The sequence below is a fragment of the Staurois parvus genome, unplaced genomic scaffold (assembly GCF_062004578.1).
Source record: "Staurois parvus isolate SC_StPar_1 unplaced genomic scaffold, SC_StPar_1.0 ptg000106l, whole genome shotgun sequence".
NCBI lineage: Eukaryota > Metazoa > Chordata > Amphibia > Anura > Ranidae > Staurois > Staurois parvus.
Genome location: NW_028317902.1, coordinates 3,505,065 through 3,531,539, shown reverse-complemented (window position 1 = coordinate 3,531,539; position 26,475 = coordinate 3,505,065). Strand labels below are relative to the sequence as shown.

Genomic DNA, 26,475 nt, shown 5'->3' with positions numbered 1-26,475 from the left:
AGGAATGTGCAGCCGAGAACCGGAAATTGCATTTCCCGGTAATCAGTGTGTCACTGGACATGGCTGATCACATAGTAAAAGGCCGCTGTGATTGGCCTTTTATCACATCACGTGATCAGCTGTGTCCGTAGGACAGAGCGATCACGGAGATCGATGGGTGCATGCCCCGAGAGCGCGTTCTGGGAGGACGTCATATGTAGCCGTCATTCTGCTATCTGCGGTTGGCAAGTAGTTAAACAGAGGGCAAACCTCCCTCTGTCACAATACAGTAGCATAGTGGGGGGATTCAGTGTTAATGGGGAAATCAAGCAATTTTCTTTCCTTCTACTCATGGTTGCAGGAAAGAAAATTGCATAATCTATGGCCATCCTAAATAGGTGTTTTCAAAAGTCAGCAGCTCCTAAACTGAAAATGAATGCATCAGCATTTTTCATTTAATGTATGTAATTATGCATATCTAAAAGATATAGTAAGATTACTTCAAAAACCTTAACACAAGGATAAAGATCTTTATTTTCAGCCATGCGATTGAAATTTTTAAATCTCATTGGATTAAAAAAAAATGCCTTTTTAAAACTGGGGATCTTAATCCTGATGGATTAGTTTTGTAAACTGAACCTATTATTGCATTTCAAATATTAGATTAGGCAGTCTAATCCAGAGACCAAAAGAAAAGCTAATAACTTACATCATCAACAAAATATTGCCCTCCATTATATGAAATGTAAGAATACACATGAGCCAAGGATTACATGGACAGTTTTTGTATAATATGTTAAACCAAGGAGTTTAGTCGCTTAATATTACTAGTTTATAAAATAAATCTAAAATTAGGCTCCAGTGTTATATATTTTACTAGGAAAAAAAAAGATTTAAAATAGCTCCCTTTTTGCTAGCTGACGAGATGGAATACACTTTCTGTGTGCAGATTTTTCTGACTATAATACACTTCTCAAAAAAATTAAAGAAACACTTTGAAAACACTTCAGATTTCAATAGGGAAAAATATCATGCTGGATATCTGTATTGATATAGACTGGGTAATGTGTTAGGAGCATAAGGATGCCCCATTGTTTGATGGAAATGAAAATGATCAACCTACGGAGGACTGAATTCAAAGACACATCGAAAATCAAAGTGAAAAAAATTATGCAGCAGGCTAGTCCATTTTGCTGAAATTTCATTGCAGCAACTCAAAATGGTACTCAGTAATTTGTATGTATGTATGCCTTACAACATCGGGGCATGCTCCTAATGAAAGAACGGCTGGTGTCCTGAGGCATTTCCTCCCAGATCTGGACCAGGGCATCACTGAACTCCTGGACAGTCTGAGGTGCAACCTGGTGGCATTGGATGGACCAAAACATATCCCAGAGGTGCTGTATTGGATTTAGGTCAGGCGAGCGTGGAGGCCATTCAATGGTATCAATTCCTTCATCCTCCAGAAACTGTCTGCATACTCTTGCCACATGAGGCCAGGCATTGTCGTGCACCAGGAGGAACCCAGGACCCACCGCATCAGCGTAGGGTCTGACAATGGGTCCAAGGATTTCATCCCGATACCTACTGTCAGTCAAGGTGCCATTGTCTAGCCTGTAGAGGTCTGTGTGTCCCTCCATGGATATGTCTCCCCAGACCATCACTGACCCACCACCAAAACAGTTATGCTGATCGATGTTACAGGCAGCATAATGTTCTCCACGGCTTTTTCAGACCCTTTCATGTCTGTCACATGTGCTCAGGGTAAACCTGCTCTCATCTGTGAAAAGCACAGGGTGCCAGTGGCTGACCCTGCCAATTCTGGTGTTCAATGGCAAATGCCTATTGAGCTCTATGGTGCCAATCAGTGAGCACAGGGCCTTCTAGAGGACGTTGGGCCCTCAGGCCACCCTCATGAAGTCTGTTTCTGATTGCTGGAGGTCATTTTGTAGGGCTCTGGCAGTGCTCATCCTGTTCCTCTTTGCACAAAGGAGCAGATACTGGTCCTGCTGATGGGTTAAGGACCTTATATGGCCTTGTCCAGCTCTTCAAGAGTAACTGCCTGTCTCCTGAATCTCCTCCATGCTCTTGAGACTGTGCTGGGAGACACAGCAAAACATCTGGCAATGGCATGTATTGATGTGCCTTCCTGGAGGAGTTGGGTGGCCTATGCAACTTCTGAAGGGTCCATGTATCGCCTCATGTTACCAGTAGTGACACTGACCCTAGCCAAATGCAAAACTAGCAAAAGACAGTCAGAAAAGATGAGTAGGGAAAAAAAATGTCAGTGGCCTCCACCTGTAAAACCATTCCTGTTTTGGGGGTCGTCTTATTGTTATCATTAACACCAAAGAAGCTGCAATTGATTAACAACCCCTTCTGCTACTTAACTGACCAGATCAATATCCCAGGAGTTTAATTGAATAATTGATTCTATGCTGTGATTAAAAAGTGTTCCTTTAATTATTTTGAGCAGTGTATAAAATATGTGGCTGGATGCCTAAGGTTTATTATACAATTCATGTTTATTTATTTATTTTTGATAAATGAACAATGCTTGTGCATGTTTTACAAATAAAGGTAAGTGGTAAGTGTGTGGGTTATAGATAATGGTTAGTGTTAGGCTATGGCTAATGCTATTTCATAAGAAACATAAAGAATCTTTGGACTTGGTCATACTTTTATGACTCATTACAGACCTGTGTGCAAGCGGCTACTATAACAAAAGAGGAGCCGTACACAGAAGCCATCATCGGCTGTGACAAAAAATATAATTGAGGGAGAGCAGCCAGTACGACCTTTGGGTAGAATAAATACTATTTATGACAATTTCTTTTAATGGTTGCAGCAATGGGGCACAGCCAACCAAAAGTGCATTTTTACTTTATGTCTGAATTAAGAGAAGCTTGAGCCATAAAGGTTTTTTTATGGGCCAGATTACATTTTAGGGTTTAATTGTTAGAGTCTACTCTGTCCACTGTTAGGCGATCCCTGAAAACGTATCTCTTTAGGGACGACTATCCTGCCTTCAGCTAATAACCGAATCTTCTAGTTTTCCCATAAGTTCATCCCCCACAGTTATTACCTTTTGTTCCACCAGCCCCTCCCTATTAGATTGTAAGCTCCCATGAGCAGGGCCCTCCTATCCCTCTTGTACTGAACTGTATTGTTGCTGTATTGTCTCCCTTTATATTGTAAAGCGCTGAGCAAACTGTTGGCGCTATATAAATCCTGTATAATAATATTAATAGGGTCAGTAATGCAGTTTGTTTCTTCTTCAATGGTGAGTCATCCCACTAATAAGTGTACTAAAACGAATTCATTACAAAGGACAGTTCAGTTCAGAGATCAAGGAAAAGGCAATATTTATAAACTAAAAAGACAAAAAAGTATACATTTTGATAACCAGATGACTGTACTAAGTTCTCTCTCTCTTTCTGCACTCTAATCAGAGCAGCCCTGTAGTGCCCTCTTATGGCATAGGGAAACCACTCAAGTACAAGTAACAAGAACTGAGTGCAGAAACTGCAGCGTGTTAACTATTCTACCTGATGTCAATAAAGGGAACATATTGGGAAAGGAATTGGCATACCTGGGTGGAATTTTGTAGCCTCCCTTCAGGGCAGAGGAGGCAATAAAGCTGGCCATACAGGTTAAGATTTCTCTCATTCAGCTCATGATCTGAGAAATCACTAGATTCTCCCATCTACGCTAAACAACATAAATGGACAAATCTGCAGTGCCAGCTACTGTATCAGAATACCTGAACAGTGACTGCATCTGACTGGATGCAGGTGCTGTTTGTCCAAGAAGTTTCCACCACGCTCCTTTGAAAAAAGTTGATTGCTAAATCGAATTTTAGTGAGATGGGTGGTGCTGACAGGGCCGATTTAGAAACAAATTTTGGTAAATTCAGCAGGAATCAGCTGAAATTGATCCATGTATGGCCAGTTTAAAATAGACTGGACATACCAGGTGCTTTGTCCTTTACCAGTGGCATAGCTATAAATATTGGGGTCCTGTTGCAAATTCTGGACTCCAATATCCAGAAGAGGCTCTAGGCTTGGAGAAGCCCTAGGCAAAACGTAGACTTGAGGCCCCACTCACACCAAAAATGGGAATAATTCAAGCAATAAAAATTAATAATACATTGCACTGTACAGTGTACAATGAACTGATGGCAATTCACCCATGGCCAGTCCTCAAGGGTTCCAGCAAGTCATTGTATCATGTCACACCAGGATATGTACTGATCGTCACTTACTAGACAGCTCTCCGTTATGACTACATGTCACATTACCTAACAAAGGCCATACACCCATCATCTATTTTCCTAAACCTATGTCCCACACTTGCTGTGGACACAGCCAATGCATTGACTATGGTCAGTGAACCTGAATACAGAACAGTGCCTGGTGCTGAATTTCTTTGTACTGCAGTGTCAAGAAAAGGCAAACCATTACAGAGAAAAATGAAATGAAAGGGGAAGCAAAGGAGGGGATACAGTGTGGAGGAAGAGGAGAGAAAGGGGGGGGGAGTGGGACAGGGGAGAGATAGAGAGGGGAAGGGATGGGAGAGATAGAGGGGAGAGAGAGAGAGTGGAGACAAACGAGGGAGAGAAGGGGAGAGAGAGGAGTGGAGATAGAGGGGGAGAGAGGGGGAGGAGAAGGGTGGAGAGATAGAGAGGGGGAGGAAAAGAGGGGAGAGAGAGGAGAGAAAGGAGTGAGAGGAGAGAGGGGGGGGGGGAGAGGAGAGAAAGGAGTGAGAGAGAGGGGGAGAGAGGTGGAGAAAGGAGGGGGGGAGAGGGGAGAGGGGTAGAGAGGGGATGGGGGGGGGGGGGTGATGAGAGCGATAAAGAGAGTGGAGAGAAAGGAGGGGAGAGAGGAGGGGAAAGATAGGGGGAGAGAAAGTGGGGAAAGTGTTGAGAGAGATTTGGGAGAGAGGGGGTAAAGAGAGCGAGGGAAGAGAGGAGAGGGGGGAGAGAAAAGAGGGGGGAGAGGGGGGCCGAGAGAGGGAGGGGAGAGGGGTGGAGAGAGGGGGGGGAGAGAGGGTAGAGAGAAAGGGGGGAAAGAGAGAGGGGGCGAGAGAGATTGGGGAGAGAGGGGGGGGAACAGAGCGAGAGGAGAGAAAGAGGGGGAGAGAAAAGAGGGGAGCCGAGAGAGGTAGGGGAGAGGGGTGGGGAGAGAAGGAGGAGATATACGGGGAGAGGAGGGGAGAGAAAGAGAGGGGTGAGAGATAAGGAGGCTTTTTGTTCTGTGCTCCTGTGTGTGATCCAGGATAACCTGTAAAATCTCCGGGGGTGTGCGGGCTCACCAGTTCGGTCACATGGAAGATGAGTTGTTTGCAATAGTGGCTGTGTGATGCACAGCGCAGTCAAGTGTCAGTGTGGAGAAAAACTCCCTGGCTCTCCACTGCCTCCAATGGCCAAATTAGGCAGCTGCGAGGTCCCTGTGAGGCCTTGGCCAGTCGCCTAATTTGCCTAATTAAAGAGCCGCCTCTGCCAACACCCTCCTGTTCGGCCCTTCTTATTGTGTCCCTCACTTTCTGGGCTCCAATACCATCCAGAGAGCATGCAATAACCGGTTGGCACCAAGTGGAGAGGTGCTTTGTGGCAATACTACAAGGGAACCTTATTTTCCAAGGTGCAAGGTGAAATAATAATGGTACTTGGCCATGTGATATCAAATCACATGAAAAGTTCAGGGGAAATTCATAAAATCATCATACTTGTCATCAGCACTATTTCTGTTTGCCTCTGCCATAGAGGATCATCTAACACTTCTGTCCAACGTATTTTGTTTACTGTGTGGCAGGAAAGAGACTGCTGTGGTGTAAAGACAAACCTGGCAGGAGACCAGTCATAGCTACGAATCCTCCAACCCTTAATTCCAACATGACTAGCCATTGCAATGATATTCTTTACCCTAAACACCCCCTTATGTGGCTTACCTCTGACCCCACTTGACATGTACAGAACAGTTCAATATATATCAGGTCTATAGTATTATTGATAAATCCAAACATGTCAGACCTTTTGGCAGTGTGTAAGCTGGCTGTGTTATAATGATCGAAATAATGACAGGACGAATTATGACACGTTATCATTGCAAGTTGATGTCAGAAATAGAAAGGGGCTACATAGGTTACTCTGATTTGACTCTCTAATTTTCATTCTGTTTCTGAAGAGGAAGAATTAAACAATGATATCTTACCTGGAGCTTCAGTCGGGCAAGGCTGAAGTTGACAAATCTGTTTACTTTCTGGTTTTGTAGATGGATCACATCCTTGGCTCATCTCTTCTCCCTGATAACACTTCACTTCTCTCAGCTGATTTCCAGAGCCACAGGTGTTACTGCACTGTGTAAAAAAGATTCAAATTCCATTAGCTGAAGAAAAAACTGTCACCTTTTTTAAAAAATAAATATATTGATCCTGGTGTTTTAGCTTTAGGAGTTGAGCCTATGGTCTCACATTGTGCACCCTTCAGCAGAGAAAGTTATTAGGTCTTCTCCCTGCAATATTGAATTGGCCACAAGATGGAGCCCCTAATAAATTCACTGTTTTCCAGAAACTGTTTAGTTACTGGAAGCTCTAATCACCCTTCATTCTAAGAAAAGGAAACAGGTATATCTTGGGAGCTCAGACTCCCAATTAAGAAATGGGGTAAAGAGATGAGCCATAATTCTCTGCAGCACATGTTGTGGACTGAACTTACATTCCCTATAGGCAGCATCGCTGGTCAGCACGGACTTATTGTTATCTACGGCCAAAGTATTCCATTGTGTTTGTATGTTTCATACATTGATTGCATGCATTTCTCATCAGTTTTTTCAATAGTTTTACCCCACCCTGTTTTGTTAATAAAGCTTCAAGATTACATTCAGTCTGGCTTATTGTAGAATAGGAGGGTTTAGCTGCATGTCGAGTTACACACAGGGAAACTTTTAGCACGGACAGAACACACATACCCTCTTGGAATCTTCAGTTCTTTAAATTACAGAGAATGCAGCAAGAGGACTTTATAGTGGGTGGGGCAAAGCTAGGAACAGAAACAACACCTCCTACGCTCTACGACTCAGAGCAAGGGTGGATGGATGGAAAAAGCGCATGTGGAAATACGTCCACCAATGCATACAAGGTTGTGCGGCTCTACACATGTCTGGGGAGGCCCGACCAGTACTGTAAAGTACAGAGCAATATTACTCTGAGGAAGGGAGTTCGACTCCCGAAACGCGTTAGCACTTTACCCGAGGACCTATGTTGTCCACGACTGGCATCCTTTGACTCCTTGTCTGTTTTTCTTACTTTTTTGGCTTGTGAGTATGTATTTGTAATTTTATAATAAATTCCATATTATCACGGTAATGCACAAGGAGAGTGTGCCCTGTTTTGTTCTTTTCTGCTAGTATCAAGATTCCCCGATCTACCAAGGGCAGCACCTCAGCAAGTGCTGGATTCCATATTTTGAGTGCAGCAAGAGAGATTTGAGTGCTGGTTTCTGGTTACAGCTGGAAAAAGCTACCTGTTTACAATGCTCAGTAGCTCAAGTTCAAATAAAATACACAACTGAATGATTAAATGGAGCGACTCTTCTTTCTTCCCTCTTTGCTCTGTAGGGCTCAGTACAGACTTTCAATCAAAGAGAAACAATCTAAAAGCAAACAATCTGCTTTGCTATGTTTTTTTAAAGTTAAGTGAATCCAGTGTATGCACCGTCTATTAAATCTTTATTTGGAATATTAAAATTTTACATAAATAATAAAAACAATATAGTTTCCCTTTATTGTATGCCCACCTGCTGCAACGTAGCAGTGCTTCCAGTTCACTGCAAAAATAAGAATTGTACTGTTAGGAGAAGGAATTATGGGGTTGATTTACTAAAAGCAAATAGACTGTGCACTTTGCAAGTTGCACTCTGCAAGTACAGTTGCTCTAGAGCTTTGTAAGTAAGGTAAAGCTTCACTTTGCAAAGAATGCCCAATCACAGGCAAAGAAAATTTAAAAAAAAAACAGCATTTTTGCACGTTTGGATGATGGAAATCAGCAAAGCTTCTGCTCATTTACTGGACTCTGGAGCAACTGTTCTTGCAGAGTGCAACTGAACTTTGCAAAGTGCACAGTCTATTTGCCTTTAGTAATTTAACCCCCTTGACTTACAATGGTAGATCATTGGGGGAGAGAGAGGCTGTTATAGTTACATGTAACAACAGATGGATGACCTGAACGTTTTTTTATTGAGGCCTGAATATAGCCATGTACATGTTTTCTTTCATCAAACCAATTTGCATGCAAATAATTCTAACATCACCCATAATATCTTGTTTTAACAAGTAAAAAAAAAACATTATTTAGATATGTTTATTATAATATAAACATTGCATTTGCAAAATGTAGATTGCCATCTTGTTTTTATATGCTGTACATTTCCCATTTTTAGCAATAGTTGTCCTTAATAAAACTCACTGGTCCCCATTCAGATGCTGTCCAGTGATGTTCACATGGAGGTCCCAGGCAGGGCTTCTCAGATGAAGGTTTCAGGCTCTCATCACACTGGCTGACGTCTGCTGAGCATTTGACCTCCCTCTTCACCACTCCCTCCGATCCGCAGGAAGCCGAGCACTGCACACAGGACATTATTATTATTACATCGAGTTTATATAGCGCCAAAGGGTTTGCTCAGCGCTGTACAATAGAGGGGGGGACAATACATGAAACATTACAGCAACTACAAACAGCACACGAGGGGTTATAGGGCCCTACTCTTTCGAGGTTACAATCTAGGAGGGAGGGGGTAGTGGTACAGGAGGGAGTGGCTGTGGGGGATGGAGTGGTAGGAGGAATGAAGGAGGACGGCTGTTAGGTAAGGGTGGGGTAGGCTTCCCTGAAGAGGTGGGTTTTCAGGGAGCGCCTGAATGTGAGGAGGGAAGGCGACAATCTGATGGATTGGGGTAGTGAGTTCCAGAGGATGGGGGAGGACCTGGAGAAGTCTTGCAGTCGCGCGTGGGAGAAGGAGACCAGGGAGCAAGACAGAAGTAGGTCCTGTGAGGAGCGAAGGGTACGGGTAGGGTGGTACTTGGGAATCAGGTTGGTGAGGTAGTTAGGGGCAGTGTTGTGAATGGCTTTGTAGGTCAGAGATAGCAGTTTGAATTTGATGTGTTGGGCAACCGGGAGCCAGTGGAGGGATAGGCAGAGGGGGGTGGCAGAGGTGGAGCGGTTGGTGAGGTGGATGAGTCTAGCTGCTGAGTTCAGGATGGTCTGAAGCAGGAAGAGCCTGCGCTAGGGCAGGCCGGTGACAAGGGAGTTGCAGTAGTCAAGGCGCGAGACAATCAGGGAGTGCACGAGTAGCTTAGTGGTGTCTGGGGTAAGGAAGGAGCGTATCTTGGCAATGTTGCGGAGGTGGAGCCTGCATGTGTTTGTAAGTGATTTGACATGAGGTTGGAAAGAAAGGTTTGAGTCCAAAGTGACGATAAGGACTTTGGCTTGCTGGGCGGGATTGATGGTGGTGTTGTTGGTAGAGATGGATAGGATGGGGGGGGGCGTGGGCAGGGGGAAAGACGAGGAGCTCGGTTTTGGAGAGGTTAAGCTTGAGGAAATGGAGCGACATCCAGTCTGAGATGTCGTTTAGGAGGTGAGTGATGCGGGCGGAGACTGAGGGGGTGAGGTGAGGGGTGGAGAGGTAAATTTGAGTGTCATCAGCGTAGAGGTGATAGTTGAAGCCGCGGGAGTGTATGAGTTTGCCAAGGGAGGAGGTGTAGATGGAGAAGAGAAGGGGCCCCAGGACAGAGCCTTGGGGGACCCCAACAGAGAAGGGGAGGGGAGGGGAGGTGGCACCGTTGTAGGAAACACTGAAGGAGCGTTGGGATAGGTAGGAGGAGAACCAGGAGAGAGCGGTGTCTCTGATGCCAAGGGAGAGTAGTTTATTAAGGAGGAGGGGGTGGTCAACTGTGTCGAAGGCCGCGGAGAGGTCCAGGAGAAGGAGGACAGAGTAGTCGCTTTTAGCTTAGGACATAAAAAATAAACTGTGTGATGCCCCACAGCAACCAGTCAGAGTCTCCCTCTCCTACTGGCTGCACTGGGCCAAAAGTATATCTCATCTTGCAGTTCTATAGATAAAGCCTGTTATCATCTGATAACTCCATCCAAGGCTGAGATTTTAGTTTTTATAATGGCAACCCTCCTCCCAATAAATTACAGTCCCTCTAAGGTGCCCTGAGTGTTATACAGCCAAATAAAGGCCCATGCTCTTTCAGTGGAAATTAAAATTTAAAGACTTGAGGGGAGTAAAGACAAAACTATTTTAGGGATTTTTGTGTCAAAAGGGTGGGTAACACTGACCTCCAGGCAGATAAAGAAACACCAATTCATGCAGGTGTGTGTTCATTAAAAAATCCTTGTGTATTAAAAGCAGCAAGAGTACAGCCAACCGTACATGATACGAATACAAATTTCAATCCATGTATGGGCAGGGAGGTTGTACAAAAGTTGATCTAAAAAATCAACCACACTGTTGGATTTTTCCAACTTGATCAGCGCCACTGGCTATAAGCAGGCAGCAATGATCAGTGTATTCTGATGGCGAAGAAGGGAAAAGCTATCACAAGGAGCCAGTCAGTTGTGTTGCACTGCTCATGTGCTAACAAGGAACATGTTGATAGGAGGAGAGAGTAAAGTGACAGAGAGATGAGCCTTCACTATCCAAACACATGTTGGGATCAGAGACAAGACCACATTGTATTATTTAACGTCAGTAGAGAAAAGTCAGGTCTCCAGGCTGGCTGTGCTGTCTAGGGCTGTGTCATTTTTAGGATTGTGCTGTGTTGGGATCAATGCACAGCAATTTAGAAGCAATTGTTTACTTTCAGAAGTTAACTGATAAATTGAGCAAGTAAACATTTTTTAACAGTACCTTTTCAGATATAAATGAGCCCCCTCTGCCCTTTGGCCCTAGAGCAGCTGCATTCACATTCACTGACAACTACCACAGACAAAAGGAAGAGTATGATCTTCTAGACTGTACAGTATGTAGTAATTTTAAGAATACCTCTGCCCACTCTGACGTTTCCCACTGTGGTCCACATGGTTTGCTCTTGCAGACCTTCTTCTGAGGTGGTCTTGGAAGCTGGACACCTTCACACTGCTCATCATACACTGAACTGTCTAGCCCTGGTGCCAACATCTTCCAGCACCGAACAGAGCGCACCTGCATTCCTTGCCCACAGCTCTTTGAACACTCGCTCCATCCACTGGACTCCCATCTTCAAAGAAAGCACACAATTAGGAAACAACAATAAGGATCAAATCAAACAGCTAACTAGTTTTAGGGTCCAAATTAAAACTAAAATGAAATAATAAGGGTTCATTAATCTGAGTAAATTAGAACTGCACCTCTTGCTATGTACCCAAGTAGAAGTTCTGTGATACTGGAATGTACTGCCTCTCTGTTCCACTCATGAAAAGATATAGGCCATTAATTACAGTACAAAGTGGACATTGCAATATTACTCTACACCATGGCCCATGTTTTACGTGCCATTTATTTAGTGTAGGGCCTGCATGAAGTTCTCTTTTTTTAACGATGCAGAAAGAACGTTGCTGCTTGATAACATGTATGGGGCCAACAGCCTGTAAAAAAAGTGGTTGTAAACCCTTACATATACCCAGTGAAGTGACTGGCCTCAGGTGATATACAGAGAGGAAACAAGTTCTCCTACACCAGTTGTACCTGTTTATCTACAGCTGTATTTCCCCTACATCCAATCAAAGTGCAGAATTTACACAGGATCACTCAGCTCTGAAAAGCAGGGGGCAGGGAGCTGCAGCTACACAGCACAAAGGAACAGAGCTAAGGCTGCCAATCTGCTGAAGGTCCCTCCCCGTCACCATATTTCCCTTCAGGCGTCAGGAAAACTCATCAGAAGTGCAGATAACAGAGGAATGAGGCAGCAAACAGAAATGACACTTTGTGCTCTTTGCCCCCTCCCAAAAATTAAAAGTCAGCAGCTACGAATACAGTAACTGCTGACTTTTAATATTAGAGCACTTACATGTCCAGGGATCCAGCGGTGTCCTCACCCTGAGCCGATTCTTCAAGTGTCTGTCGGGTGGTGGTGCCACCATCTTGACTAAGAGAAACTGGTAGTGAAGCCTTGTGGCTTCACAGCTGGTTTCCTATTGCACCTGCACGATTCTCACTGTGCTGTGTGAATGAGCCGCAGTCCTCTGGGACCAATTAAATGTCACTAAAAGGTGCCAAATGTGGCAGTGGAGAGGGGTAGGATGCAGATAAGCGGAGCCTCAACTTTTGGGTGGAATTCTGCGTTAAAGCTCTAAAGTATTCAGCATTAAATAATCATTTCAAAGGCAGATTAGGAATAGTGACTTGAGGAGGCAGGTTCACAGGCAATTATGAATTGTGGACCCCAAAGATGGCCAAGGCACAGAATGTAAGTATTTAATGCCAGATCTTCACTACAGCACCCTTACTGGTGTGTGTACCAGGTTGTGGCCCATGAACACAATTCTGCAGATGGCAGCAAACCAGGGGTTAGAACCAGAGAGATTTACTAAGTCGACAGGAAAATTCAGAAACAGATGCATACCAAATGTCAGAGTGGCCAGATAATGAGTATAGTCAAACTCAAGTCAAAGTCAGTAACCAAAAAAGAAAAAAGAAGGAATTCAGGACTACACAGACTGGACTCTTGTGCTAGGATGTGAACCAACTGCTAAGGCAACGAGTGTTGGCCGAAGTGCAGCTCTGTAGATCAGAGCAGGCTTCAGTCACTGGGTGACAGAGATTCCATGGTTTTTACAACTACACAGAGCTGCAGATCAGCAATGCTGCTGCTATGTGACACAAGTATTATTGTTTTTATTTATTTTTGGGAGTGTTGGCTTGTAATCCTACAGTACACGTATTCAAATATAAAAATTATTTTAATGAAAGAAGAGATCTAAGAAGTTTAATTGGAAAGGACAGCAGGAGTTAAGTGTGATGATTTGTTCACATGTAGTGAACAAATGTATTTGGTATACAACTCTTCAAAAATTCTATGCAAGGTCACCACTGAGATGACTAGTTCAATAATATCAAGGACTCAAACCAGTCCACTCAAACCAGTCAGCTTGTGGTATTGCTGTGCATCACAGATTTCAGGGAGCTGCATCTCATAAAAGACACCCCTGACATTCAGGTAATACATTACACTTATTTTTTGCATTCCTTTCCAATAATCCCTCTTGGCATTCTCCAAGTTAGAGAACACATGCTACCTGCTGGGTAGTTTTCATTGTTTTTCTGGCATATGGCTGCCCTACTACCAAAAGCCCAATGCAAAAATGCTAACCTTATGAACAGTCCTAAAATTGAGGTTACAAAAAATTCAGAACATTGTGTTCACTGGTAAAAGCACCACCTTCTTTCAGAGTATACTGTAGTTATCTATACACAGTTCAAGGAGGTAACACTCTATAAGATAACATGGCAAGAGGCTGAAACACTGCCTAAAAGCAATAGTGGTCTACTGACAATCCCAAGGGCTGCATATTGTATAATATTTAGTATATATGGAACAGCAAAGGATTGCAAGAGACTGCAGACACACTACTAGACATGGCCAGAGACTGGTGAAATGCTGTAGATGTAGTTGAGGGTTGGAGATATGCTAAAGGGGACTGTCAGAGACAGGGGTATGTTACATGAAACTGCTAAAGATCACTACCATTACAGCCCATTTACAAATCAATGCTCCCGCTACTGGCTGCTGGGGCCAGAGGGCCACAAAACAGGTATCAAACGGACAGAGGATGGGCATCAGGGCATAGAATCACAAAAAGAAACTTGGGAAATACACTCACAGGCCACTTTATTAGGTACAACTTGCTAGTACGGGTTGAACCCCCTTTCTCCTTCAAAGCTGCCTTAATTCTTTTTGGCATAGATTCAACAAGGTGTAAACATTCCTCGGAGATTTTGGTCCGTATTGACATGACAGCATCATGCATTTGCTGCAGATTTGTCGGCTGCACATCCATAATGTGAATCTCCTGGTCCACCACATCCCAGAGGTGCTGTAATGGATTGAGATCCGGTGACTGTGGAGGCCATTGGAGTACAGTGAACTCATTGTCATGTTTAAGGAACCATTTTGAGATGATCTGAGCTTTGTCACATGGTGCATTATCCTGCTGGAAGTAGACATCAGAAGACATGTACACTAGTCATAAAGAGATGGACATGGTCAGCAACAATACTTAGGTAGACCATGGCGTTTAAACGATGCTCAGTTGGCACTAAGGGGCTGAAAGTGTGCCAAGAAAATATCTCCCACACCTTTATACCACCACCACCAGTCTGAACCGTTGATACAAGCCAGGATGGATCCATGCTTTCATGTTGTTTAAGCCAAATTCTGACCCTACCATCTGAATGTCGCAGCTGAAATCGACACTCATCAAACCAGGCAACATTTTTCCAATTGTCTATTCTCCAATTTTGGTGAGCCTGTGCAAATTGTAGCTTCCCTTTTCTGTTCTTAGCTGACAAGATTAACACCCGGTGTGGTTTTCTGCTGCTGTAGTCCATCTGCTTCAAGGTTCAACGTGTTGTGAATTCAGAGATGGTATTCTGCATACTGTACCATGGTTGTAGCGAGTGGTTATTTGAGCTACTGTTGCCTTTCTATCATCTCGGACCAGAGATGTCCATTCTACTATGACCTCAAAATGACATTTTTGTACACACAACTGCAGCTCACTGGATATTTTCTCTTTTTTGGACCATTCTCTGTAAACCCTAGAGATGGTTGTGCATGAAAATCCCAGTAGATTAGCAGTTTTTGAAATACTCAGACCAGCCCATCTGGCACCAACAACCATGCCACGTTCAAAGTCACTTAAATCCCCTTTCTTCCCCATTCTGGTGCTCGGTTTGAACATCAGCAAGTCGCCTTCACCAAGTTTAGATGTCTAAATGCATTGAGTTGCTGCCATGTGATTGGCTGATTCGCAATTTGTGTTACCAAGCAATTGAACAGGTGTACCTAATAAAGTGGCCGGGAGTGTATGTCTGTAATGGATTACATAACACCTAAGTAAACTTAAGGGCCTCTGAAATTTTAAGTTTTAAAAGCAAACTTAGTGATTTTACAATATGCCTGCAGTTGTTTTGCCAGCAAAATTGTATTTTTTCTTCATATATTTCTCACCTGGGCATGCACTCTCTCCCAGAACAAAATTCCTGAGTGGGCTCTGGCCTTGTCATTGGATCACAATATGATTCATCTACTTCTCTACCATCATAGCGGATGCACAAAGCATAGGCAGAGCTGATTCCTGTAGAGAGGACATTGACAGAAGTTCAAGGACATTATTTTGACAGTACATGATGTTGAAAAGTTTCTGAGTCTGAATTTTAGAAATGTATATTGGTAAACTGTACACCTCCACCTAAGAACTGTACTTGAATCACCTCCACCAGATCATCCCCCACAGCTATCACCTTTTGTATCATCCCCCTCTTCCTTAAGCCCTCTGTAAGCTCTACGAGCAGGGCCCTCATATTCCTTCTGTACTGAAATGTATTGTATTTGTACTGTCTTCCTTATATTGTAAAGCGCTGCGCAAACTGTTGGCGCTATATAAATCCTGTTTAATCATAATAATAATAATGGTTTGGAATTAGATTGGGGTTTACGTTAGCTAAAAAGAGAGCACAGCAAGAGGCATGATGTCTCATTAAAATCTTGGACACAGCTATCCAATGAGCCTCTGTTCTCTGTATAAACCATTGGCTTGAGCTACTGTACTATGCAAACAGACTTTTTGTTAACAAAGCAGACAAGCAAATGCAGGAAAATGTATAAAAATGCCAAGAGCTCCACCTGCTGGCTGTACTGAAAATACAAAATAGGCACATTTAATACTTTACCTGACTACAAAAAAGTAATATTTTACTTCTAATAAGAGTAAATAATAGATAAAATATGTATAATACAACTATGTAATCCCTGTTAGAGTGTTTCTGCATTACCTGAGCTGCAGGTTGAGCTGCAAGGTGAATAGACAGAGATCTTCCAGCGATACATGTCGGCCCTGCTGATGTCCTGGGCTGATATTAAATCACTGCACATAAAGAAGACAAAGCAAGTCAAGAACGCTAAATCAAATCAATCTGTTAATCTGCTGCTTTTGCATGGTATGTAGAAACATCATTTTGTGGTTTGGGCCTAGCAGCCAACCTCTGCACTTACTACATCACTTCCACCACCCTTTGCATGATGCAAATGCCCACCCAGAGCAACAATAGCAAGATTTACAAGTGTAAGTGTTACACAATTACCTCTTTTTGGTGGAGGCTGGTAAGAGGACAAGGAGGATAGCAGTCATTCACAATAATACTTAAACTGGTAATCATGCAAAGTTTATGCAGTATGTAGCAATTAATTCACAGTAATACAAACAAAAGATGCCAATCATACAGTGTGCTGGGTTCTGCTGTGCAATTTAGTTGGGTACAGCACACTGCACCCACAACATTTTCAATACCCAGCAAGCTATGTGTGTGTCTATGGGTCCTCCATTACTCTAATGCTGGCCAAAGATGGATCAAAATTCAGCCAAATTCAGCGGGAACCAGCCAAATCTATCTATGTGTGGCCATCCCCAATTGACTTCTGTTGAATGGACAAGCTGGATAACTTTTGTCCATCAGAAGCTGCAGCCACTGATCAGTGTCTTCTGACCGCTGTAAGCATACAATGTCCTGGTGGGGGAATTCTTCCATCCACCTGCTTGTGTGAATGTAGAAATTAGTTCACTCGTTTTTTTTGTTCAGCCCACTGGCTGCATGAAAACAAAAACAGACCATCTATGACCAGCCTCATACCAGCTCATGCAGGTTCAAAATCACATTTTGTTTTGGTTAGAGGAAAAAAGCACTATAACCCCTGCTACTGTTTTTATTGCCTTCTGTGCCCGTTGGGAAAATTTTCCTGTCCTGATGACCACACAGGAAATTGCTAATCTCTTCAACAGGTGTATAGTCAACAATAAATACCCAACAGAGGTTCTTATCAGCTTCGGTCCCCCCCCAAAAAATTAAAGTCAGTAGCTACAAATACAGTAACGGCTGACTTTTAAAAAAGGATACTTATCTGTCCAGGGATCCAGGGTCATCCTCACCCGGGCCGGTTCTTTGCCGGTCTTTGGGTCTCCAGCACCAGTATGTTTACTTAGGAAAGCTGCGCAATGTGAATGGCTGAGAGGGATGGACTTTCTCTCTGATCACCTGAGCAATCAGAGCAGAAGGTGGGAGTCGGCACCTGTAAAAACCAGGTACCTGCTCCCCCACCAAAAATACAAGTTTCCAAAAGTGACAGAGGAAGGAGGAGGTGGAAAAGTGGAACTTTCCCTTTTTGAGTGAAGTTCCATTTTTAGAAAAAGACTTTTTAGCATGCGCATCCCTGTTGGGGAGATGTTTCTTACTTCCTGCTTAGTGGCCTTTTTAGTGGAGTAAGCCTGTTAGATATCTACAGAAACGGCAAACAAAAATGAGAGATGTTCTAACATTTCACCAAGCTATCCAAGACTTAAAAAACCTGGTTTGGACTGCTGGGTTGGAAGTTGAGTTTTTAGGTCATGGATTTTGAATTATGTATTTCCAGCATAAACTATGGCTTGCTAAAGTAGAAGAGTGAGCACAAGCAGTAAACAAAAAAAAATGGAAATTTCTACAGCTGTGTCTGGCAGTTAGAAAAAAGAAAACAACATTTTTTACAGAAAGAGCTCTAGCTTTTTAGATTATATAATATGGTTCTTTTACTTTCAAATAGTGCATACTAGAAATCTACAAGACAACATAATCCTGGATTAAAACAATAGAAAATCAGACATATAACACAAGCAACAGTAATGAGGGAAAAGAGGAAGAGCGCCAGCTTGCATTCAATTACACTGTGCACAGCTGCGTACCTGCTGAAGCCGGGTGCTTGTAACGGCTGTGTCCTGGGAATGGATCCAAGATGTTCATAAACAGCTGGCAGCATTAGACTGTCCCTGAATTGTTCTGATTCCTGTGTGGACTCTGCCAGGGTCAGACCCCCAGGACTGCCACCGAAGAGAGATTGGCAGAGCGCAGAGTGACTCTGTTGATCACACAACCTCCATAATTCACTCTGCAGTAATCCCTGAGGAGTGTCTGTGCTGGGCTGGAGGCCTGTAACAGGGAAAGCTAATGATATTGACATTTACACAACATCTGACACACCAGATCGAATACATCTGGAGCTAGAGTGATTCATTCACCCAAAGACTTCTAGGAACTCGTCAGAAAATCCTTTAATAAAACATATGTACCTCAATGTGCATTATAATTCTTGCAGGGTCTGTGTGAACGTTCAAATACATATGTTGAGCAGCAGATGAACACAAGGTACTCAGCTGGTTCTGGAAACTATCTCATGTCTATAGTGATGGGTAGTGTCCACTGGCCAGCAACTCTCAGGTATTGGGATAAAACCAGTCTCAATCAATTTGCTCCAAGACTGTGTCAACGGCCAATCACATATGGAAGGGAGAAGGTCACCAGCAAACCAAGGATCACCAATATGGGTCCAAAGGTTCTAATGAATGATCACATAGTTACAGCAATGCAACTTTTCCGAGTCTCACAGGACCCCTTCATCAGGCGCTTGACACATGCCTGACGAAGGGGTCCTGTGAGACTCCAAAACGTTGCCTTGCTCTAACTATGTGATCGTTCATTAAAACGTTTCAACCCATATTGGTGATCCTCGGTGCGCTGGTGACATTCTCCCTTGCTGATTCTGTTCTGTTCCATCCAATGGTCGCTGCAGCACCCCATTATACACACAGCCATTTTTAATGCAGGAACATGTGATTTTGGATTGTACGCTTTCATTCTGAACAGCCAATCACATGACCCTAAACATAGGTAACCAAAGAATGTTCAGATACATGCAGATATCAGCGGACAGCTATGGCTCATTTGCACGGGCTTCCCGGCTGAAGCTATTTGCATGCACCTGTAAATCGTCTATCTGGCCCTAGTCAACTGTGTGAATGTAGCCAAACGGTGTCAGCAGCATCTGTCTGTTCCAATGAGTCGGCATAGTATGCATAGCAAGACTATTGAACACACCAACACCTGTACAGTTTGTTATATCGTTGCTGGATGTGTGACTCTTATATTGTTCATAGGCAGGCTTAGCAAAAGAGAAAACCTATTAATGTGCCAAAATTAGTTTCAGTACCCCTTGGCTGCCTGCAAACATTTTAAAACTGGAATTGACAAAAATGTTAGGTTATTTTGGAATTTTACAGATATACTGAACATACCAATTTGTCACTCCCATGATCCAACCAAGGCACTCTGCCTGCCTTCCTCAGTGTTAGAGCTTGTTCACACTTGACTACATTTCTGACTCTTAAAGCGGAGCTCCAGTCAAAATTTAAAAAAATAAAAGGCAGCAGCCACAAAAACTGTAGCTGCTGACTTTTATAAAACAGACACTCACCTTTTCCTTGACCCCGTGGTGTCCTCACCGTAGCCGGGTTCACCGGCTCTTCTGTGTCCCTGGCATCTTCAGTGTGGGCACCCAGCTGTGACTGCTTGAAGCTTTACAGCCAGGTACCCACTGCGCACTACACTTTGTGAATGGTCCTGTAGTCTTCTAGGACCTGTCACGTGTACCAGAAGACTATGGGGAGGAAGGACAACTTCCGCTTCCAATTGCCTAGGCAATCATAGCGGAAGTGGGAGCAAGTACCTGTCAAATTCAGGTACCCCCCTTCTCCCTGCTCCCCAAAGGTGCCAATCCTTAACGGGGAGCGGGGAGTATTAAAAACACTCCTCAAACGCCTGCTTTTAATGCCAGTGTGAACTAAGCCTTAGTCATGCAAAGTTTGTCACATGACAAATGCCCACTATACTGGTTGCCTATCAGGATTGTGGTCACAATTTGCCAAGAGATAGCAAGGAGAGTGCCAAAGATTGTTTATCAACCTCCTTTTCAATCAAGGCACCCATTAAAATTATGGACAGTTCCGAGGCACCCTTTAAAATTATGCACAGTCTTGAGGCACCCCATTTTAGAATTGGGTGCCTCAACACTTTCCATAATTTTAAAGGGTGCCTCAAGACTATCCTGAATCTTAAAAGGGCACCCCATTCTAAAATGTGAAAAACTATTCTAATAGTTTTATATAATGCAGCAACATCCACACATGTAGGACACCCAACGTTAGGCGATTTATTCTTCCAGAGCCAACAAACTTTTGCACACTGGTACTGACTAGTATTCCAGTGTTTCTCTTCCCCCTCAGTTTTTCTCCATCACTGACCTAATGTGGCCCCAGCATTGATGGGGAGGGTCAAACTAGGATGCTGTGTAGGCAGCTGACATCCTCCTTATCAACTGATGATGCCATTGGTTGTCAGGACACTGGTGACTAGAAGGTCATAAATGGTGCGCAATGAAAACCTGCGACTTTTTGTAACTAAAAGACAGGCTTGTTCCACCTGCTGGCTTGTATACAAGTTTTGGGCAATTTGTAGACATTTTGCCAAGGCACCCCTGAAGAAACCTCAAGGCACCCAGGGTGTCTGAGCACCCTGGTTGAGAAAGGCTGGTCTAAAGTGTTGTCGGTATTATGCACTAAGGGGTTAAAAATGGGTTAATTGTATGCTGCAGTGTAACTCACTCCTGTGTCTGTCACTTCCTGTTTTTTTTATATGTACAGTTGTGTTCAAAATAATAGCAGTGTGTTGAAAAAAGTGAATAAAGCTCAAAATCCTTCTAATAGCCTTTATTTCCATACACACAAATGCGTTGGGAACACTACACATTCTATTCCAAATCAAAACATGAAGAAAAATATAGCAAATTTGTGTTGTTCCTCTAAAAAAATTGAAGAAAAGTGAATATTAGACTGTTCAAAAAAATAGCAGTGTTTGTATTCTTCTTTACAAAACTCAAACATTCACTATATAAACTGAAAAATGTTTGAAGATTTTGCTTTCCTTTGAATCACTTAATTAATATTTAGTTGTATAAGCACTGTTTCTGAGAACTGCTGTACATCTGTGTTGCATGGAGTCAACCAACTTCTGGCACCTGTGAACAAGTATTCCAGCCCAGGATGATTGGACTACATTCCGCAGTTCTTCTCTATTTCTTGGTTTTGCCTCAGAAACTGCATTTTTGATGTCACCCCACAAGTTTTCTATTGGATTAAGATCCGGGGATTGGGCTGGCCACTCCATACCGTCAATCTTGTTGGTCTGGAACCAAGATGTTGTACGTTTACTGGTGTGTTTGGGGTCGTTGTCTAGTTGGAACACCCATTTCAAGGGCATTTCCTCTTCAGCATAAGGCAGCATGACCTCTTCAAGTATTCTGATGCATTCAAACTGATCCATGATCCCTGGTATGCGATAAATAGGCCCAACACCGTAGTATGAGAAACATCCCCATATCATGATGCTTGCGTAACCATGCTTCACTGTCTTCACAGTGTACTGTGGCTTGAATTCAGTGTTTGGGGGTCGTCTGACAAACTGTCTCCGGCCACTAGACCCAAAAAGAACAATCTTACTTTCATCAGTCCACAAAATGTTGCGCCATTTCTCTTTAGGCCAGTCAGTGTGCTCTTTGGCAAATTGTAACCTCTTCAGCACATGTCTTTTTTTCAACAGTGGGACTTTGCGGGGGCTTCTTGCAGATAGCTTGGCTTCACATAGGCGTCTTCTAATTGTAACAGTACTCACAGGTAACTTTAGACCTTCTTTGATCTTCCTGGAGCTGATTGTTGGCTGAGTCCTTGCCATTTTGGCTATTCTTCTATCCATTCGAATGGTAGTTTTTCGCTTTCTTCCACATCTTTCAGGTTTTGGTTGCCATTTTAAAGCATTTGTGATCATTTTAGCTGAGCGGCCTATCATTTTCTGCACTTCTTTCTATGTTTTCCCCTCTCCAATCAACTTTTTAATCAAGGTACGCTGCTCTTCTGAATAATGTCTGGAACGACCCATTTTCCTCAGAATTTCAGAGAGAAATGCACTGTAACCAGCTTGTACAACATTTGCTGCCTTCCTTCCTTAAATAATTAATTGCCACCTGTTTTTCAAAGAATGAATGACCTCACTAATAGAACTCCACACTGCTATTATTTTGAACATGTCCCTTTCAATTAGTGATTCAATTACACAGAATCAGCAGCATGCATGTCATGACTGTTGGGTCTGTTGGATTTCTATTACTCTACTACACCTGCTAGTAAATTATTTGCCATATAGAAATATCATTTCTACCAAAAACAGTGATTGATCAGGTTAGTGATGTCTGACTGCTATTATTTTGAACACAACTGTATATATACCAAAGGAGATCGGGCCTCGTGGTTCATTGACGGATGGGAAGTTGGGAGTGAGACCATAAACGGAAGATGTGACTGGTACTCAAAATTGGTGTGATGGACTGAACTTTATTAACCACATTTTGGAAACAAGTTTATCTAACGGTATGAACACCACAGCACAGCCATAGCCCTGTACAGAGCTTATACGGGGAGAATGAGAATGTCAAGTTTATTCTGGATGTTGCATTAAATGTGTTCCTATGGAAACTATTACAGAATTGTATATGCAATCAAATCACTTCATTAAAAGAAGTTCTGGTTAAATAACTATCTGGTCTGGTTTATTGGGAGGAGAGAGACAGAGAATGTGCTTCTACAGTGTATTGGCTAACAGAGGATTGTACAGGCGTACCTCGGTTTAAGAACACCTCGGTTAATGTAATTTTGGGTTTACGACTGAAAATCCTCTGAAAATAATGCCTCAGTTTACGAAATTTTTTCGCAATATGAACGGATTAATTGGTTTTCAATGCATTTACAAATTTTTTTTTAATCATGTCCCTGTACAGTACTATGCCTTTAAAGTGCACATTATAAAGAGTTTTTAACAGATAAGATTTTTTTTTAATTTTTTCTGTCCTCTGGAACAAATTAATTGGTTTTCAATGCATTTACAAATTTTTTTTCACAATACAAACGGATTAAATACAATTCAATCAGCATACAGTTCCCTCATACTAACACTTATCATTCAGTCATGTGCAAGCAAGAATACTGTTTTTATTTTTATTCTCCTTGCATATGATTGAGTATTCTTTTAAAATTGATTTTTCACAACAATCACTAAGCTAAGGGGAAATTCCCTTTCAGTGTAAACAGCCTATTTGCTTTTAGTAAAGCGAGCCCTTTGTGTCCATAGTGAATGCAGCTCAGTTAGTGCTGAGTATATGTTATAATTAATTATATACGGTAAGTATTATGGAATTAAAGAATATTATATTTCAGTATACTATAATTTTATTATGGGTATCATCACTACTACTATTAGCCATCAATGTAATTACCCTTAGCTTTTATTTTGACAAACAGATTGTTGATTGAATATTAAAAATGTTTTTAAACAGTTTGCAAATTTGTATTCTTTACTCTCGCTCATTTGTCATCACTACTGGAATTGATGGAGTGTCAGAGGCATTTGGTGATATAGAATTAGAATCCCCCCACAGGACACGGGACTATATTCGTACAGTATCTTTAGAAGTCCAGCTGTCAATGCTAGTACATACTGCCAGTGTGAAATGTGAGTGCATTATACTATTACTAGAAACCATCAGATGACACGTCCTGGGCAGCTAGAAAATAATACACTCCCATTACTTTGTTGTTTACTGAAAGAGGTGCAATAGTAAGAAATCCCAGCCTAATAGCGGCCAGTTGCCTTTACCAATACCATCTATTTGTATTATCATCTCTTTGTATTCACTATACAGACTTTACTGTAGAAAATGATGCAACCGGACAAAATGATAATATATATAAGTCCTCAAGCACACTGGACGTTTTTACAGCGGCTGTTTTTGGCTTTAATGTTTTTTTTCTACAGACAGTAAACTCCCCAGCCTGTTATCCTATGTGCCCATGCACACATAGACTGTAATCAACGTTTTTTGGCAGGGACATTTTTGCCTGGAAAAAACCCCCCAGGACTAGTGGGTTTCTAGAGGAGTTTTTTAGCTGTAAGAATGCTCGAACACTGAAAAATGCGGCAAAACGCGGTAAATCGAAGCAAACCAGCATTTTTGGAATTTTTTTGCCAGAAATTTTTTTTGCTCAAAAAAACGCAAACAAGAAAAAACATGGCTAAACGCTAATGCGAAAACACTGAAAAACTTGCGTTTTTAACGGGACTTTACACAGCTAACGTTACCAGCGATATTAAAACGCACAGTGTGCATGGAGCCAGAATCAAGTTACTGACAGTTAACCCTTGATGCCGAGTGCACACAAATATGCGGCCTCTCGGCGGCTGGGCCTTGATTCCGAGCGGCCACATATTTGCATGCAATTAGAAAATACATATGTGCTGAGAGCGTGTGCCTTGCGCGCTCCCAGCACATATGTCTGTGACTCATGGAAAAGTCCCGATTCCCCTTTCGATCGGGACCTTTTCCGATCATGTGACCACCATGACGGCGAATCACGGCGGTCGCATGACCCTAAAACCCTGCCTGCCTCCTGGGTTCTGAAACTCTTAAAGGGTCAGGAGGCGCCGGCGCTAAGAGGTTAAACAGGATCCAATATTCAAACATGAAAGAAACCTGTATTGAGGGAGCTGACATCTTATCTGAAATATTAGATCCCTGGCTGTCACGTTGGTCCAGAGGACAACATCCAAATTTTCATGTCATAGTGCAGAATGCAATGCTGGAAAGCCAAGGTCAGCACTGAAGTGATTACAGGATACAAATAGCTCATGATGAAAGTCCAGCTGTTGCACTGAAATTGTAAGCAGCCAGTTATATATACAGGTATGTTACAAGGACACAGCTGGGAGACTTCTACTGAAGTTGTTCCAGGCATTTCCAACTAGAAGAACATCCTGGGTTGGACCCAGACAACAGAGGAAAGTACAAACTGCCCATGAGCAAACGTAAGATAAACATCTTTTGATTTACCTGTACATGTACATCCCTTGATCCTAAGAGCAAAAAGATAAAACCATCAAATAGGATTAACGTTCTGATCCTGCCACCCCCTCCATCAAATCCTCTGGCCTTTGTTGTTTGAGCCCAAGACAGAGATTTTAACTGCTCAGAGACCTCCTTCCGCTTTCTTATCAAGATGTTTGAAGATAAATCTTAAAGGATACGTTCACTTTTCATAACATGTTACAACCATATTTAGAGTGTAACATGTAACAGATTATGATCAGACCTCCCCCTGCCCCCCCTCCCCAACAGAAGCTCTTCTCCCCCCTTGCAAGCTGTCAAATAAAAAAAAACATGGCCATGCAGGGCTCCACCCTCCTGGACACGTCACTCATTCACTGGGTTTTGTGAATGAGAAACCACAAGTCCCAACAGCCTTAGCGGCTCTCGGCTTGTAGCTCTCAATGAACTACCACAACGCTGTGGAGCACCGTGGGAGTTCATTGAGTCTTCCTGTCAGTGTATCTGCCTACCCGTACATCCCGTATAGGCAAGCAGATATACTGACAGATCCGCAGGAATCCTGCATGGCACCAGCAATCTGCTGATCACTGGTGCAATGGTTTATAGGCTCCTGCAGCAAAAAATAATAAATGTACATTTTGTTACCTGCAAAAAATTTGCATTTATTATTTTTTGTATAAAGGTGAACTTATCCTTTAAGTTGCTGGTCTATGAACTCTGGATTCACACTGTTCCATGTGTATTGCAGCATGCATTTTAATGCACTCATGTAGTTGTAGAGTTTCTCTTTCAAACTATACCACAGTGAAAATACTGTATGTAAACCAGTCACATAGAAAAGATTGACATTTCTATTTAGCATTTTCATTTTTTTTACTTTTTTTTTACCTCTGGAACAGATTAACTGGTTTTCAATGCATTTACGAATTAATTTTTAATCATATCCCTGTACAATAGTTATGCCTTTAAAGTGTACTTTATAAAGAGTTTTGACCAGATAAAAGACTTTTTTTTTTACTTTTTTCTGACCTATGGAATAAAATTACCGTATATACTTGAGTATAAGCCGAGTTTTTCAGCACATTTTTTGTGCTGAAAAACGGCCCCCTCGGCTTATACTCGAGTCAACGTCTGCAGGGGGCTGCTGTCTCTTACCTGGTTCCGGTCCCACGACGATCCGGTCCAGGAAGCGCGGCTGCTCCTTCATTCGGTTCGTCCACTGGATGTTCGCGCAGCTGCTCGGCTCCGCCTTCTCACCGGTGATTGGCCGCCAGAACTGTAGCTCAGGAAAGGCACACAGGCGGCCAATCACCGGCGAGGAGGCGGAGCTGAGCGGCCCCGCGACAATCGAGTGAAGGAGATGCAGGTAAGTGTGCCGTGCTTAGGTGCTGCTGCAACCACATATGCTGGCTGCAGCAGCACCATACTGGAACAGGGGTCAGCAAGT

General features: G+C 42.8%; 1 protein-coding gene across 2 annotated transcripts in view; it reads right to left on the bottom strand.

Annotated features, from left to right (window-relative positions):
* Positions 1-26,475, bottom strand: part of LOC149467528 (ADAMTS-like protein 2) — a 105,265-nt gene that overhangs the window by 15,535 nt on the left and 63,255 nt on the right. For both annotated transcript variants that reach the window (XM_089671493.1, XM_089671492.1), the window contains exons 10-15: positions 17,950-18,193; positions 16,010-16,101; positions 15,186-15,312; positions 11,021-11,234; positions 8,443-8,598; positions 6,192-6,336 (exon numbers count right to left, since the gene is read on the bottom strand). In XM_089671493.1, the coding sequence (XP_089527619.1) occupies positions 6,192-6,336; positions 8,443-8,598; positions 11,021-11,234; positions 15,186-15,312; positions 16,010-16,101; positions 17,950-18,193 (978 nt within the window). The remainder of the gene's footprint in view (positions 1-6,191; positions 6,337-8,442; positions 8,599-11,020; positions 11,235-15,185; positions 15,313-16,009; positions 16,102-17,949; positions 18,194-26,475) is intronic.